This window comes from Pipistrellus kuhlii, unplaced genomic scaffold, assembly GCF_014108245.1.
Source record: "Pipistrellus kuhlii isolate mPipKuh1 unplaced genomic scaffold, mPipKuh1.p scaffold_m20_p_26, whole genome shotgun sequence".
NCBI classification, from domain to species: Eukaryota; Metazoa; Chordata; class Mammalia; order Chiroptera; family Vespertilionidae; genus Pipistrellus; species Pipistrellus kuhlii.
In genome coordinates this window covers 7,476,081-7,493,100 of record NW_023425525.1, presented here as the reverse complement: position 1 = coordinate 7,493,100, position 17,020 = coordinate 7,476,081, and the positions used below count along the sequence as shown (strand labels likewise).

At 53.2% G+C, this 17,020-nt stretch overlaps 1 protein-coding gene across 1 annotated transcript; it reads left to right on the top strand.

The window, feature by feature from the left end:
- Positions 1-763: 763 nt before the first annotated feature.
- On the top strand, positions 764-6,287 carry TRIL (TLR4 interactor with leucine rich repeats). Its single transcript, XM_036453796.2, has one exon. It carries the CDS (start codon positions 1,607-1,609, stop codon positions 4,046-4,048), a length of 2,442 nt encoding a protein of 813 aa, XP_036309689.1. The 5' UTR covers positions 764-1,606; the 3' UTR covers positions 4,049-6,287.
- The last annotated feature ends 10,733 nt before the right edge of the window (positions 6,288-17,020 follow it).

The following is a 17,020-nucleotide window of genomic DNA, read 5'->3' as shown; positions in this document are numbered from 1 at the left end:
ATGTCCTTAAAATTAGTTCTCTGAACACTTTGGGGTGGAGGGGAGATGGGTGCCTTTATTTTTTGCAAGATAATTTGCATGAACAAACAGTCATTAACAGCTCTTCCTTGCCCATTCTTTCTCAGCAGGGGCTGCCTCCGAGGAGCCTAGGATAAATGCTCCCTTCTCCACTGATAATAAGGGATGAGGCTTCCCCAGCTAAGCCAGGCCTGAGAACTAGGACTTTGATAGGTGCCAGCCCGGGCATCGGCAGAAGGGGCACCCTCCAAGGTAGCAGCTAGTTAGTTACCCAGGGGCCTGGGAAGGTATAAATATGGTTATTCGTGCCTGGGAAGGCTATTATACTAGTGTATATGCACACGTGCAAAGCCTCCCCTAGGGAGGAAAATGAATGGGACCGAATCGCCAAAGTCTGACAGAGACCCTTTCCTGGTGGTAGAACCAGTTCTGAGCTGTCTGCTGGCTCTTGCCTACAGCGGGACCTTTAGTTCAGATCCCTAAAGGGGGCGGTGCCAGCAGCGCGATGCCCCAAACCCAAACACGAAGCGGTTAGGATGGGTGCCCCAGCCTCTCCCCGCAGTGGCCTGCCCCCAGCTCTTTGCAGACAACCCCGTGCTCCCCAAAACTTCTGCAGACTGCTGGCGGGCTGCGAGCCGCAGGGCGACACCTGGAAGAGCAAGTGACTCAAAAACAAGTAAAACCAGCCGCGCTCCCACTGTGCAGAAGCGACTGGTGTCCTCGTCTAAAATAAAAAGGTCTCTGTCTGCAAATCCCGTTTGCTCCACCGACCGGTAATCCACCCCCCACCCCCGGCCCAGCGTGTCCGCCCGGTACAGCTGTTTTTAATCCCCACTTTTCTCACTTGGCTTCCCGGGCCCGGGCTGACCAGACGCGGAGCCACTTAGCGGCTCCCCCTCCCCCCGCCGGGGTCTGTCCTTCCTCCGCCGTCTCCTCTTTCCCCGCCCGCATCCCCGGGGGCAGCGTGTGGGAAGGACGAATTTCCGCCCGGTTTGTTCGCCACTCGCCGACTGGGGTCCCTTCCGGAGGCAGCCTGCGCACCCGGCTCCTCCCCCGGCTCCTCCACGGAGGAGGCCTCGCTCCCGGGCCGGGGACCAGAGAGAGAGAGGAGGCCGGGCTGCGGGGGCCGAGCCGCCCGCCGGGGCGCAGCAGCCAAGCCGCGCCCCAGCAGCTCTTGGAAGGACTCCCGCCCGCCCGCCTGCAGCTGGGGAATCCACTCGGCGGGGAGAATCCGTGCCAGGGAATCCAGCTCCGGACTCGGCTGCAAACAAAACAAAAAACTCAGTGCTTGCTCCCCCCTCCGCCCCACGACGCGCACCCGGAGAGCTCGCTGCAGAGATGCAACAAGTAGCGCCCGCAGCTCGCACAGCGCCCCGCGCCGCCTGACTTGGCCGGACCAAGCGATCCTGCAGGGACCGGGCCAGATGCCGGACAAAGGGCGGAGGAGGGGCCGGGCCGCGCAGCGGCGGAGTCCCTAAAGAGGCCATCTAGTGACTCTGGCCAGGCCAAGGGGAATGCAGAGGGGACACGGAGCCGGAGGGCCAAGAGGACGATCCGGCGGCTGCACGCAGGGCCAGGGCGGGCGGCGATGGAGGCTGCCCGCGCCGTGCGCTTCCTGCTCGTGGTGTGCGGCTGCCTGGCGCTCCCGCCCTGGGCCCAGCCCGTGTGCCCGGAGCGCTGCGACTGCCAGCACCCCCAGCACCTCCTGTGCACCAACAGGGGGCTCCGCGCCGTGCCCAAGACCAGCTCGCTGCCCAGCCCGCAGGACGTGCTCACCTACAGCCTAGGCGGCAACTTCATCACCAACATCACGGCCTTCGACTTCCACCGCCTGGGCCAGCTCCGGCGGCTGGACCTGCAGTACAACCAGATCCGCTCTCTGCACCCCAAGACCTTCGAGAAGCTCCTGCGGCTGGAGGAGCTGTACCTGGGCAACAACCTCCTGCAGGCGCTCGCCCCGGGCACGCTGGCCCCGCTGCGCAAGCTGCGCATCCTCTACGCCAACGGCAACGAGATCGGCCGCCTGAGCCGCGGCTCCTTCGAGGGCCTGGAGAGCCTGGTCAAGCTGCGGCTGGACGGCAACGCGCTGGGGGCGCTGCCCGACGCGGTCTTCGCCCCCCTGGGCAACTTGCTCTACCTCCACCTGGAGTCCAACCGGATCCGCTTTCTGGGCAAGAACGCCTTCGCCCAGCTGGGCAAGCTGCGCTTCCTCAACCTCTCCGCCAACGAGCTGCAGCCCTCGCTGCGCCACGCGGCCACCTTCGCGCCGCTGCGCTCCCTGGCCACCCTCATCCTCTCGGCCAACAGCCTGCAGCACCTGGGGCCCCGCGTCTTCCAGCACCTGCCCCGCCTCGGCCTGCTCTCCCTCCGGGGCAACCAGCTCGCCCACCTCGCGCCGGAGGCCTTCTGGGGGCTGGAGGCCCTGCGGGAGCTGCGCCTGGAGAGCAACCGGCTGAGCCAGCTGCCCGCCGCGCTGCTGGAGCCTCTGCGCAGCCTGGAGGCGCTGGACCTGAGCGGCAACGAGCTGGCCATCCTGCACCCCGCCGCCTTCGCCCGCCTGGGCCGGCTGCGCGAGCTCAGCCTCCGCGACAACGCGCTCAGCGCCCTCTCCGGGGACATCTTCGCCGCCAGCCCGGCCCTCTACCGGCTGGACCTGGACGGCAACGGCTGGACCTGCGACTGCCGGCTGCGGGGCCTGAAGCGCTGGATGGGCAGCTGGCACTCGCAAGGCCGGCTCCTCACCGTCTTCGTGCAGTGCCGCCACCCGCCGGCCCTGCGGGGCAAGTACCTGGATTACCTAGACGACCAGCAGCTGCACAACGGGTCTTGCGCCGCCGATCCCTCTCCCTCCTCGGTTTCCCCGACCGGCGATGCCAAGCGGCGGCCCTTCCCCACAGCCGCGAGGGAGAAGATGGCGCCTCCTGCCGGTGGCCTCGCGGAGGAGCTGCCGCCGCAACCGCAGCTGCAGCCACAGCCACAGCCACAGCCGCGGGAGAGGGTACCGGCCCCCGGGGCGCCCTGGGATGGGGAGCTCCTGGGCAACCGCAGCGCCCCGAGGCTGAGCCCATGGGGTGCGGGCTCCCAGCAGCTGGGCCCCTCCGCGTCTGCTGCTGCGGCGGGCCCGGCGCCACCGCCCCGGGACCTGCAGGAGAAGCCCGATGCAGCCCGCGCGGAGCCCACCCTGACCGCCGGGGCCGCAGCCTCCGCACCGCCGCCCGCCGGCGACCTCTGGCAGCGGGCCGCGCAGCAGCGCCTCCCCCCGCAGCAGCCAGAGGGCGCCGCCCCGGCGGACGGCGGGCTGGGGGCGGGCCTGCCGCCGCTGGTGTCCGACCCGTGCGACTTCAACAAGTTCTTCCTGTGCAACCTGACGGTGGAGGCGGTGGGCGCCGACAGCGCCGCGGTGCGCTGGGCCGTGCGCGAGCACCGCAGCCCCCGGCCGCTGGGGGGCGCGCGCTTCCGCCTGCTCTTCGACCGCTTCGGCCAGCAGCCCCGCTTCCACCGCTTCGTCTACCTGCCCGAGCGCAGCGACTCGGCCACGCTGCGCGAGCTGCGCGCCGACACCCCGTACCTGGTGTGCGTGGAGGGCGTGCTGGGCGGCCGCGTGTGCCCGGTGGCGCCCCGCGACCACTGCGCCGGGCTGGTCACCCTGCCGGAGCCCGGCGGCCGCGGCGGCGTGGACTACCCGCTGCTGACCCTGGCGCTGCTGGCCGTCAACGCGCTGCTCGTGCTGCTGGCCCTGGCGGCCTGGGCGTCGCGCTGGCTGCGCAGGAAGCTGCGGGCCCGCAGGAAGGGGGGCGCCCCGGTGCACGTCCGCCACATGTACTCCACGCGGCGGCCGCTGCGCTCCATGGGCACCGGCGTGTCCGCCGACTTCTCCGGCTTCCAGGCGCACCGGCCGCGCACCGCCGTGTGCGCGCTCAGCGAGGCCGACCTCATCGAGTTCCCCTGCGACCGCTTCATGGACAGCGCGGGCGGCGGCGGCGGCAGCCTGCGGCGGGAGGACCACCTCCTGCAGCGATTTGCAGACTAGATCCGGGGGGCTCCGGGGTGTGGACATCATCTCCTTGGCCTGGAGGAGCCCTGGTCTCTCTGGGAGGCCATTCAGCCCACCTCAGGGGAAGATCTCATTCCATCACACCGCCTCCTTGTGTGCACTTGGCCAGATAGGAAGCCAATTCGGCACTGCCCCCTAATTCCCAATATTCATGAAATACATGGGTGGTACTTGGTGGTCAAGTACCCATGAGTAGGGGACGCATGGACGGTGGGGTTCAGAGGTGGAAGGCCTTCTTTACACGGAGACTTGGGCGCAGCTGTGAGATTGCTTTTGGTGTCATGGCAATGCAATAGCCTCCCCCCCCCCCCCTTGGGGGAGGAAAGGGGGCCAGAAAGCGACGAGACATACTTTTTTACTTGTTCAGTGTCCCGAAGAGGTGTTTTGTGTTCTATTTAAGGAAAAAGGAACTTATTACCATGACAAAGGAGGCTTGGTTTGGGGGTTTGTTGCCAAGAAGGATGATGTCAGCAGGTGGTAAAGTTTAACACACTCACCAAGGAGGAACTCTTTTATGGTGGATAACTTGACCTTTAAGTAACTAGAGACGCTGTTTTTTGTTTTTGTTTTTTTTCAACAATGTGAAGAGCTCTGACATTTAACTGACACACTCAAGGACTATTTTAGATTGAGCCAGGTGGCTCAACAGTTTTCTTTGTAACACGAACATCACCGAAGGTTGGCCGACCTTGGGGTTAACTTAGAGATTACACACTTTCTCTGGAGAAGGCTGCATCCGAGACTTCTCCATCAGGGTTGCTCCTGTGGCTTTTTATTTTATTTTAATTTTTTTAAACCCATAGATGGAATTTTCAATGCCAGGCTTCATCCAAGAATGTAATGTGTATGTAGCTGGTGACCCCGTAGGGAATGCCAGTGTGCTTACCACACCTCTGACAGTGCGTGTGGGCTGGGAAACATGCCATGTGCTGGGAAACATTTCATGTTATCAGTGACATGCAGTTGACTGTGTCCTCCTGGTTCCGAGTTGCACAGTTAAGTGTTAAAGGACATTTCCTAATAGGGGAGCAAGAGGTGATTGCCAGTTGATAGGGTATGTTTGACCCCATTCATGTCTTACTCGTCTAGAGGAAATGGTAGAAGGGAAGAAATTCTTGGGAAAATGTGAAAAAATGGACACCGGTGGTTGTTTTCCTACAAAAAACCAGAAGATTGTTACAAGTACTTAAACCTCACTGTGAAATAATTCTATCTTTTTGCAAGTTAGTCCCTCCATGACCCTGTGTTTTACTGTGTTATTAAATCTTATTTCGTAGTTGATAATTGCAGTCTTCCTTGTCCATGCTTTTGTGTTAAACTTAGGGTTAGGCTCCTTTATTTGCTCTGTTGTTTTCAACTATTTGAGATACTCTCATCCCCTGATATTTATAAAGTACATGTTTAGCACTACATGTAGTGCCCTGGTTTACATGGATGATTGCGTGTGTGGTCTGCAAGTGTCGTCACTAAGAAGGTGTGCCTGGCTCCTTTCCCTGTGGTTATGACGCACAGGCAGTGGGGTGCTGTGGAGGCCACGGCACTGGTGCTCAGGCTAACGGTGCATCTTCTGGTGAGGGCTGTAAGCCCCTGAGGGTCCTGATGACTCAGGGAAACGATCCCAGTCCAGGGGTCCCTCACCCCCCTTTTATGGGTGGCCTCCACCGAGCCAGGCCTGCCCTTTGTCCCCACAGCTGAGCAGAGACCCAGGAATCTAAATGAACTGGTCTGTGTTTATGTTCAGCTGAATCAATGTCCAGACCACTTAACGTACAGCTGCTTTCCTGGCAGTCTTTATCTGTGGGGCCAAAACTTAATAAACCACAGGAAATGGACTGTCATTCTGAGTCTGCTGCCAGAGCTTGTTTCCGACTCCAAGCTTGCTGGCACCCGGGAGAGGTGCAGTCGTTGGCTCTTCTTGGCAACCTTTGGGCTACCCTGCACCTTTTCTGCTCCCGGCTGTTTTCATTCATCGAGCAGTTGCATCTCTTAGCTGTGTCTTTGGCACAGCCATGTAGCGCCGATTCCCGTAGGAAGTCTGGAAAGGACCTCTTGTTTTCCCACGGCTCACCCTGTGAACATCAGAACATCAGCGAGCATGCTTAATGCCTGATCTATGTAAAAAGTTTCCCTGGGAGGTCTTTCGATGGGAAATGAATAAATGCTGTCCATTGTTGTGCTCAGTGATGTCAATAATAAACCCACTTACTGATAGAGATATTTTATGGTTGAAGTTGCCAGTATTTTATACACCCGCCTGCGGGTACCCTGCATTTTTCTATAGCCGCTTTCATCATCGAAAGTGAACACAGGCATGAAGTCTTTCTGTCCTCTTTCAATTTTTATTTATTTATTATTATTATTTCCATTTTCACAGTAGAGTAGGGATGTTTATTTTTAAGAAATGGTTGTGGACTTGATGCCCCAAGAAAGGGTGAGATGTCTGTAAGAGCCGGCGGCCAGCCATGGTGTGAAAATACTATTAAGATCCAGTGACAGCAAGGTGATTGGGTCTCCGCAGGCACCAGCTGGTAAAAGGGAACTGAATTAAAAGCCAAGCCCTTTGACTCACATGGTCAGTAATAAGAAAGAATTCTCTTGAACTGGAGGTCATTTTTGCCATCACAAAGTTTATGAAAAGAGAAAATTTATAAAAGAAGAAGAATCAATTTTGTATGTGGTAGGAGTGTTCAATGAGGGGTCCAACAGTCTGGAATTTGAGGGGACCCTCAGCTTCCCCAGTAAGCTTATTGCTTTCATGAGGCTGGTCATTTTTTGATGCTGACAGGGAACAATTAGGATGTGATCAGAGCACTGTCATTCATTTGCCATGCACTGGGTTTTCACCACAAGTACAGCAATAGGGGCAGTGACTGTGTTTTAGGAAACCATTAAAATAGATACAGGATGGCCTGGTACTTGTAGTTAATCCCTATTGCGCCTATTTCTGAGACTTTGAGATGAGTGACAGTGAAGTAGTCCAATGCCGGAAGTGTATCCAAAATTCCAGACCCAGAATCAAAATGGAATCCTACCGGGTCTCATACCTTCGCCATCCAGGAGAATTACAGCATCATTCAAGCTCAGAATACTGTTTAAGGAAGTGATGAAAGGATCTGAATCCTCTTGGATTGTATTCATTCCATTCATTAATCTCCTTGTGCCTCAGCTTCTGCATCAGTTGAAACGGGAGGCCTAAAAGTCTTGACTGCACCATGCTAAGGTGAGAAGTCAGAGTGCACGGTGTTTGCCAGCATCTCAGGGATGTCGTTAGTAGCAGGATTCTCCTGTGCCCAGTGCAACAGGTGGCATGACACACTGTGGAAATTTCATGGACAAAACATTTGTGCTCAAGCCCTTAACCCATCAGAAAATTCAGATCTGAGATTACAAGAACCCCTCTCCTATCGTTCTGGTTGGTTGGGTCTCTCCTAAAATTGAGTGTGAAAGGCTAGCTCTCCTAGTACTTTCTCATTACTTAACGAATGTGAATTCATAGTATTTCACCAAACGTTTCTGTGTCTATGAAATTTATGGTATACATTAATCCACCCTTGAGGCTGGAACTAAGGGTTGGGTGCATGGTCTTGCTTGCATAGCCCCCATCCTGTTTCCATTAACTTCGTGATAGCATCTCGAAGTCTGCTTTTACTCTCAGTTTACTTAAAGGGATACTATGCACGAACAATTCTTTTATCCCCCAGGGATTTCAAGCCACTACATCTTTCTCCATCAGGTGACAGATAGCATTCTTTGCATTTTGCTTGGGAGACAGGTATTTGGAGATGATATCTACATTAATGGCTGAACTAGGGGGAAGCAGAGCTGCTAATACCTGGCTGCTTTCTTGGGGCAAAGAAAGTACTTAAATATCCCGTTGCATCTGCATAACAGATTTTAAGCTACAGGTGGTGTGATTCTTCAACAGGAGCTTTATAATTTGTCTGTGAGCTGGCATCAGAAGCTGGGTGGAAATAAATTATGCACGTGCGGGAGGTAACCAAATCGATGTTTCTCTCACATCGATGTTTCTGTCTCTCCCCCTCCTTTCCAATCTCTGTAAAAATCAATGGAAAACTATCCTTGGGTGAGGGTTAACAACAACAAAAAAAGAGGAGCAATGTAAGTAGAATTAAGCACAAACAAAAACAAAAAGCTCTTTGTGTGTGTGTGTGTGTGTGTGTGTGTGTGTAAGCCTTGAAATCAGGTCATGTGAATCATCCAGATTTTCTTTGTCAAAGATGATTTTGACTATTTCACTTTTTTAATTTTTCCATATATATTTTAAAATAAGCTTGTTGTTATTCCCAAAATTGCCTGGTGGGATTTTTTGTTTGTAATGCATTAACTCTATAGACCAATCAGGAGTATTCAGGAGTATTGGCAAACCTAGTATAGCTCATTGTCACAGAGAAAATGTTAACATGCAACATGGAACATCTTATGAAGGGAGAAACTATATTTGAGATTCTTATCTTGGTTTTATATATGTAGTATTCCATGTAGATAAAGACTTGAGGCATGTACTACATAGATTGAATAGGGCCTTTAGTTTATTTAATGTCACAGACTCTTAGAAGCATGTGTTTTGTGTCGGGCACTCTTTTAAGAGTTTTCTTACACTAATGTATTCATTCTTCATAATAACCCTCTGAAGAGGTATGTTACTATCCTCACATCAGAGATAAGGAAACTGAGGCACAGAGTGGGGAGGTGGTGGGGTCTGAATTTGAAACCAGGCTGGCTGGCCCCAGGATCCTTGCTGTGAACCCTGACATTTGCCACTTTGTGAGTAACAACTGGTAAATACAAGGGATTGTTCTTACAATTCATCATGACCATTGCCCTTCCCACACCCTCTCCCCAATACTACACTTTAAAAATCACCTCCAAATAGTTTGGTTTCATTTTCTGCCTGTTTTCTTAAGCTGTGTCAGGACAGTATCCAGGGATACATCATTCATCCTTAAATATTTAATGAGAACATATAGTCCATCTCACGGCCATTAATGCGTCTCTCTTTCTCAACATGGATGGGTCACTGTTGCATGCTGCAGGGTGAGTTCTTTCCACTGATCTGGGAGCTCCCCAGGGACAGCAATCCCCTTTCATGTTTACCTTTGTGCCCGTAAGGCCCAGCTGGCTTAGAGTACCTGCTACCTGCTTGTTGGTGAGTGCTACAAGGCAGCTGCCCACCCTCTTTCCACGGAGACACACGTGCCAGACATGTTAACAGAAGTGATACATACTTGTCTGTTGGGCCAGATCATTTAATAGCTGTACTTCCACCCAAATGACGTTTACATAGCAACTAGAGTCCTGGTGCATGAAATTTGTGCATGGGTAGGGTTCCTAGGCCTGGCCAGTGATCAGGGCCGATCTGTGGGGTGACTGGCAGGGTGATTTGGGGGTGGGGGCTCATTGGCACCTGTCTTGGGGCTTGCAGGTTAGGAGCATCTCCTGCTTTAAGCATCTGCTCCCTGGGTGGTCAGTGCACATCATAGCAACCAGTTGTTCCACCTGTCATTCCATCGTTCAGTCTAATAGGCTTTCATCATATAGGACTAGAGGCCCGGTGAACGAAAATCATGTACTCAGTTGAGGGCGTCCCTCAGCCTGGTCTGCACCCTTTTGCAGTGTGAGGGCTCTTGGGGGAATGTCCAACTGGTGGCTTAGGCCTGCTCCCTTAGCACTGCTCAGAGGCAGGAGAGGATCCCGCCACAGCTGTTGCACTTGCCAGCTGTGAGCCCAGCTTCTGGCTGAGCAGTGCTCCCCCTGTGGAAGCACACTGACCACCAGGGGGCAGCTTCTGTCTTGAGCGTCAATGCACTTCATAGTGACCAGTTGTTCCACAGTTCTGTTGATTTGCATATTAGAGTTTTATAATATAGGATGGCTGAAAACAGATGGGATGCTGTAAAATGGAATATTTGGGGGTACAATATAATTCTACTTTTTCTGTCTTTAATACGGGAACACAGTTCTCAAAAAGTGAACATTTGGAAAATTTAGCACACATTTCCCCTTTGTGTACTATTTGTAGATTTCATATTGCTTAGAAAAGTCATGGATTATGTCTTATTTATGTTGGTATTTCTATCACCTGGCATAGTGCATTTCACATAGTAGATTCTCAGTAAATGTTAGAATTAAAAAAAAAATACCCATTAGTCCTGTTCAGAAGGGTGTTACAGTAGGAGCAATTTTTCATCGAGCATATTTCCCCGAAGGCTGCGTTTTGTTTTGTAGGACACAGAAGAAAATTGTTGCATGCACACTGACAATTTTATTTCCACCTTGGCTCCCATTCTTTAGTAAATTCTTCTTCCCCCACAAAATCACGACTGAGACTTTTAAAAAAATTCAAGGCATAACAATCATTTGCGGCTTTCCTTCTGCAGCAGAAAGACACAGTACACAGTGTTCTTGTGAGATAAGGGACATTTCAGCGACACCGTGAGGCCCGTGGAAGGGAAGGCGGCTGGCCCACCATGTGACTCACTATCTGCAGGTGCCAGAGGGAGCTGTCTCTGTGGCTGATGGAGCTCTGACCTTGGCCCATTCATCATCATTACTGCAGGGGAGAGAGCCAATATCTCTATTCTTGTGAATAGGCATCTACAAAAGGAGGCACAACGCTGTGGGAAAGAACATGTGTGTAGAGGGTGTGTGTGTGTGTGTGTGTGTGTGTGTGTGTGAGAGAGAGAGAGAGAGAGAGAGAGAGAGAGAGAGAGAGAGAGAGAGAGAGAGAGAGAGAATGAATATGTCTGGTTTTTACATTTTCTTTCCTCTTTTCTGTCTGTACTGTCACAGTCTCCCATCTGCAAGCCTAGCTTCACAGAAGCCATTCCGGGCTGTGAGACTGCAGGGGCATAGTTTTTCCTTATAAGGGAAGGAAATCTGGCCACAGAACATGGACAATCTGTGTTAGCATCTCTGGGGCTGTGATGGCCATCTGATTAGGGAGGCCAGGGGTGAGGGGTGTGACCTTGAAGGGTGCTGCTCCCGAGTCCCGACCCAGCCCCCAGCCCGGTGCTAGCTGCTTCCTGGCCTGGAGTTCCCAGGCGAACTCTGGGACCGAGTTCACAGATGGGACCGAGCCCGCCGAGGTGACCAGTGGAATGGGTGAGAGGCTTTATTTAGAAAAACATGGCTGCCATTTGTCTTAGTTTGCTAGGGCTATTGTAGCAAAATACCATGCACTGGGTGACGTAAACAACAAAAATGTATTATCTCGTCCTACCAGCATGACTCAGTGACTAAGCATCGACTTATAAACCAGGGGGTCATGGTTCAATTCCTGCCAGGGTTGTGGGTCGATCCCAAGTGTGGGGCGTGCAGGAAGCAGCTGATCAATGATCCTCTCTCTCTTTCTCTCTCCCTCTCTGAAATCAATAAAAACACATTTCAAAAGAAGAAAAAAGCATGCATTGTCTCACAGCCCTAGAGGCTAGAAGTCCAAGACTGAGGAGACAGCAAGGTTGGTCTCCTCTGGGTGGTGAGAAGGGTCAGCTCCACACCTCTGCCCTCACTGCTGGGGTTTGCTGGCAATCTTGGGGTGATCTTTGGCTTGCTGAAGCCTCAGCTCCATCACTGCCTCCATGGTTGCATGCCCGTCTGCCCGTGTGCCTGTGTCCCAATGTCCCCTTTTCAGAAGGACCAGCCCCGGGGGGTTGGGGCCCACTTCCCTTCCCTAAGGCCCCCTCTTCATGGGAAGTACATCTCAGGGACTCTGTTTCCAAACAATGGCACGTTCTAAGGCACTGGGGTTAGGACTCCGACATCTGAATTCGGGGGAGGCACAATTCAGCTCACAGCAGAGTTCAATCTGTCCAGGGTTAACTCGTTGGGAGAATTTTCCTGATCACTAATGGAAGGTAACAGGGGAGGGACGTGAAAACACAGGAAATGGGGGCGATCTTGATTTTTTCCTAACAAGGAACAAAGACGTGGGGCAGTGAAGGGGACCCCCTCATTGTTTGTCAGGACAGCCATCTCCTTACGGACACTAACAGTGTCCCATGATCTGCTAGTCAGAGAGGATGCAAGTCCCCAAAGCTTTTGCAAACTCCCAGCAGTATAGGAATTTTTTTAGCTGCCCAGGAAAACTACCCAAAGGCCTTGGCCTTCAGGAATATGGGGGTGCTCACCTGAGGGGCCTGCCCCCTTTCCTGGGTCCCCCAGTCTGGTGGGAACTGTTTGGGAAGGAGCAGGCCCCTTGAAGGAGTCTGGCTGTTTCAGCCACTTATCTTTTTAATAGCACAGTGTTTTCCAAAATAAATGACTTACTAAAAGAAAAAGAAAAAAAATGAGCTACTATTTTATCATATGCCCCAGTAGAATGAAAGTCAGCTACAACAGGTGTTGTACGAGGCATGTGTATGCATCATCCAAGTCTTCGAAGAAGCTGATAATGGTATTATATTATTCCCATTTCCCAGATGACAAGATCAAGGCTCAAGTTCAGCGACTTGCTCAGAGGCTCCTGGGAGTCAAGCGTCAGCCAATGTCTACACACGTCATATTCTTTTCACTCTGCTCACTGATGCCCTCAGTGTTGCGTCAATCCTGGAAGAATGTGAATTTTTTTTTTTTTTAAATCTTAAATATCACACTGAGATAAGAAGATGAAATAGAGCCTCTGGTGGGAAAGAAGAGGCTGTGTTTGGAGGGCTCTGCATGTCCACATAGCCCCAAAACACAACTCAAACCGCCGCCTTTATTTTCCTGTTTTGGCCGTAAAAAAGAGGATGCGAATGTCCATCTGCTGTTTTCCTGAAGGTGGAATTTCAGCATCTCCGAGTGGAATTTCCTGGCCCCTCACCAACTATGTGATCCCTCTCCCAGAGGCTCGTCTATTTCTGACAGCAGTGGGGTTAGACTCTGGTTATTCGCAGAGAGATTTGGGAGCTTCACACTTTTCCTCAGGGACCCATGAACCTCTCTGGCTCGGGAGGGTGTTCAGAGCTGCACACATGGCAGCCTGGCCCACGCTCAGCTGCCGCAGCCAGTCAGCCTGGCCAGGGACCGTGACCTGGCTTTGCTGAGATGCACCGCCCTGGGCCCATCTCTCCTGCAGGCTAGCAACTGGCTTCGACTCCTTCTTGCTGTGCGTATGGTAATGACGCCAGCAAAATTCAATCCCTGTGTCCCAGAGGACCTCAGCCAGCGACAACAAATTAGGGAACAAGAGCATTGGAGTATCTGAACCGAAAATTATAACCGGGCTATTGAAAGACAAACAAAAATCCTAAGCACTCGTTTAGTAATAGATGCCACAGAACTTTGTATCTTAACGACTTGGTATTGTTATGTCTCCTCCCCCCCACCCCACCCTAGCACACCTGGCTTAGGGGGTGTCTGGGAGGGAGACAGGGAGGGAGGAAGCAGCCCCTGGAAGGGCCTCCCTAATCATTTCTGGGCTCACAGATGCTCCCCGCCCCGCCCGCCCGCCCGTGGCCTTGGGTTTCAGGTTGCCATCCAGGGCGGAGGTTTGAATGGAGGTTGTAACCTCAGAAGGTCCAGCTAGCACTTAACCGCTGACATGCATCCAGAATGTCAAAGCTTGCATTGTCTCACTAATTTGAACCAGCTTTCCTGCTATCAGATCCTTTTCCGCTCCTAACCCTTCCACCCTCCTCTCTTCCCCTGAGAGCGGCTGAGGCCTTCCTGAGGGTGCCTTCCCGGGAGCTGTGCACTGGAATGGAAGGCCCCTTCTGGGGAAGATGCCTTCACCCTCCTCCAGGCCGCTTGTGGGTGGGACTCATGGAAGTTCCTTGACATTTCTTCTCCGATATGGAGGGAGAAAGCACGTGGAAGGCAGGCTGGGGACGTGGACAGCCTATGTTGCAGAGGATTTTACAGTTAAGATGGTTTGTCACTGCTGCTTCCTTCACGTTATTTCCTTTCTCATCCAGAGCCCAACAGCCAAGACTATACAACCCAGAACTGGTGACTAGAGCTGATGACAAAGGCAAGGCGCTAAGGATTTTCTCAACCAGCAGGTCATTCTCCATCTACAGTAACTGTATTCGGGGGAACCTACCGAGACCAAGCTCCTTTCAGGGAGAATGGCTCCCCCTTCCCACAAAGGACTGTGAGCATGCAGCGTGCTTACTTCCCATGACCCCACGGGGCTGGCCAACTCATGCCCCAAGCTGGGCACAGCGGAATGTGCTCCAGGAGCTGAGTTGCCAGCAGTTGTTTGCCTGCCCTGGAGTGTGGAGAATGTTTTGGCTCTGGAGTTTGGGGGCACCATTTTTTAACTAAGTGTTTAAGAGGCAGAAAGCTGGAGTGGTTGTGGAGGGGTTCGGATAGTTTTGCCATGCATTCAACATATTGAGGGGTGATTCTTTCCATCTCAAAGACATGGACATTTCAGGCCATTAAGAGGCAGATAGCAACCAAAGGGTTTTACTGGCCCTTTAATTCCCATGACAGGAGAGATGTCAGTCAGCGGCTCAGCTGTTCTGAGGCCCGCACCGGGCTGCTGGCTTGGAAGGGGGGGGACACAGTAGAGTTTTGATCATGTGACACATCTGTGCTTGGGGTTCTGGTGCCGGCAACCCAGCGACCTTCCCCAGGGCGGGAGCAGGGGACAAGCCCAGTGTAACTTTCTACTCATTTGGCCACATGGAGGGCCGATGCTCCCCTTACCCATGAGAAACGAATGCGCAAGCCTAACCTCTAATTAGGGGTGTCGAACTCAATCAGAGAAGGGGCCAAAATCTAAATCCAGCCTAAATTGCGGGCTGAATGGTTTACTGAACAGTCATAAACTGTCATTGTGATGGAAACGCAGCGGAGTGCAGTGATGACAGCGCGGTGCGGGCCACATTGCAAGGCCTGGCGGGACGGATTTGGCCCGCGGGCCTTGTGTTTGACACATGTGCTCTAAGTTAAGAGACCCAGAGAGGAGGGTGTGGTTCGGGTTGCCTCAATGTTAGGTATCTTCTGGGAAAGGGGCATGGGTCCCGGGGTGACTTGTGTAAGCGCCTGGTCACTGTTTATAACTTAGAGGGGGAAAATGAGAACATAAGCTGTTTGGGCCACACAAACCTAGGAGTGTCCAGCCCGGGCTCCGTGTCCTAACTGCTACCACTTTAATTGTGGCAATGGTCCTTCTGTACATTAGCACTAATCCTCTAAGACAGTGGTCGGCAAACTCATTAGTCAACAGAGCTAAATGTCAACAGTACAGTGATTGAAATTTCTCTTGAGAGCCAAATTTTTTAAACTTAAAACTTCTTCTAATGCCACTTTTTCAAAATTAAAAATCCAATCCTGGTCCCGTTGCTAATCTAAGTAATCAGAGGCTCCTAGAAGCTGCACAGGAATTCACGCCAGGTGAGTCCTCAGGCAAGGCAGGCCAGTGCTGCCCTGATGCCTTAAGTACCTTCAAAACCCAAAACCCCAAACCCCAAACCAACCACCCAACCATGAGAAAACTGTCACTCCTGAGAAGTGTGCTAAGAAAGTCTTTTCTCTCTTTCTTAAAAAATACTTTTTATTGATTTCAGAGAGGGAAAGAGAGAGGGAGATAGAAACATCAATGAGGAGAGAGAATCATTGATCATTGACCTGTCCAGGCCCTGGGGGGCTGACACCTCCACTCAGCACCTAGGCAGCCTACATGGCTGGCCTTGGCTATGGAGCTACTTTCATTCGCTGTGCTTTTCCTTGGCCCTGCACTGCATAAGCATGGTGACCGGGCAACCATAACCAGAAGGCATTCAGGTGAGCACAGTGAACAACATGCAAGTTTAAACTTTTGAAATCCTGGCCACCTGCACCAGTGGACGGCAAACTCAAGAGTCAACAGAGACAGATATCAACAGTACAACGATTGAAATTTCTTTTGAGAACTGAAAACCGACTTCTGCGCCTGGGCCATGAAGTTTCAATCGCACTGCATGTGCGCGCCCATACGTGGTATTTTGTGGAAGAGCCACACTCAAGGGGCCAAAGAGCCGCAAGTGGCTCTCGAGCCGCAGTTTGCCGACCACTGACCTACACCGTTCATGGGGCCGGGCAGAGAGAGCATCAGAGAGAGGTGCGGCCTGGATGCCCAGCTGCGTGGCGGAGCCTTTGTTTTACAGGAAAGCGCGTGGCCGTGGGCGTGCTCTCCTCACAGGATCCTCTTGCTGCTCCAAAGGCCAACGCCCTTTCTTGCTCGCACCCTCCCAGGTTTGGCTGAGCCCACACCTCCTCTGCTCCCCTTCTCCCTCCCACCCCCTGAAGCTCCTGCCCCTCCTGTGTGGAGGGCTGCTTGTCTGCCCCCCGAGGGGAGGCTGAGCAGCCTGGTGCACTGCTGCCCACCCCCGGCCCATCCAGACCTTGCAGGCTAACCCTGTGGCACCTGCGCTTGGTGAAGCTGTTAGAGAATCAGGGAGTGGATCCCGCTCTGAGAGAGAGAGAGAGAGAGAGAGAGAGAGAAGAGCAAATGCCTAACACCTGACCTGGCTTTGCAGCTCTCAGCTCATTTGCTCCTCCCAACACCCCCGGCGGGTGGGTGCCATGATCATTCCCATTTCTCAGAGGAGCTTAGGGACCTGTTTGAGGTCACACAGCTGGTGAGCGGTGGCAGCCACGTCCCCGAACAAAGTGCCTGGGGACAGGGCTGGTGCTGCTCACCACAGCCTGGCCACGGTCAGCCGAGGGCCCAGGAGCCCAGCGTGGTGAGGGGGCAGCTGGGGACACCTTTGCTGGGGACAGGGAAGGCCCTGGAGATCAGGCACCTTGGGGTGCAGATGCCTGGTAGTAACTGAGGCCCCTGGGCCTGGCAAAACAGCGGTGGCAGCAACAACAACAAAACAGATGTATTTTGATCAGAGTGATGGGTCTCCTCCGTGAAAAGATGCACAGTGTGTGTGTGTATGGGGGGTAGGGGGTGTGGACAAGAAGAGGGTGTGGGGCTTAGCGTGCCTGTGGCAAGGCCACGTTACACCCTCA

Excerpts from the sequence above, each read along its gene's own strand:
- TRIL (XM_036453796.2), top strand. The coding sequence starts at position 1,607 with ATGGAGGCTGCCCGCGCCGTGCGCTTCCTGCTCGTGGTGTGCGGCTGC.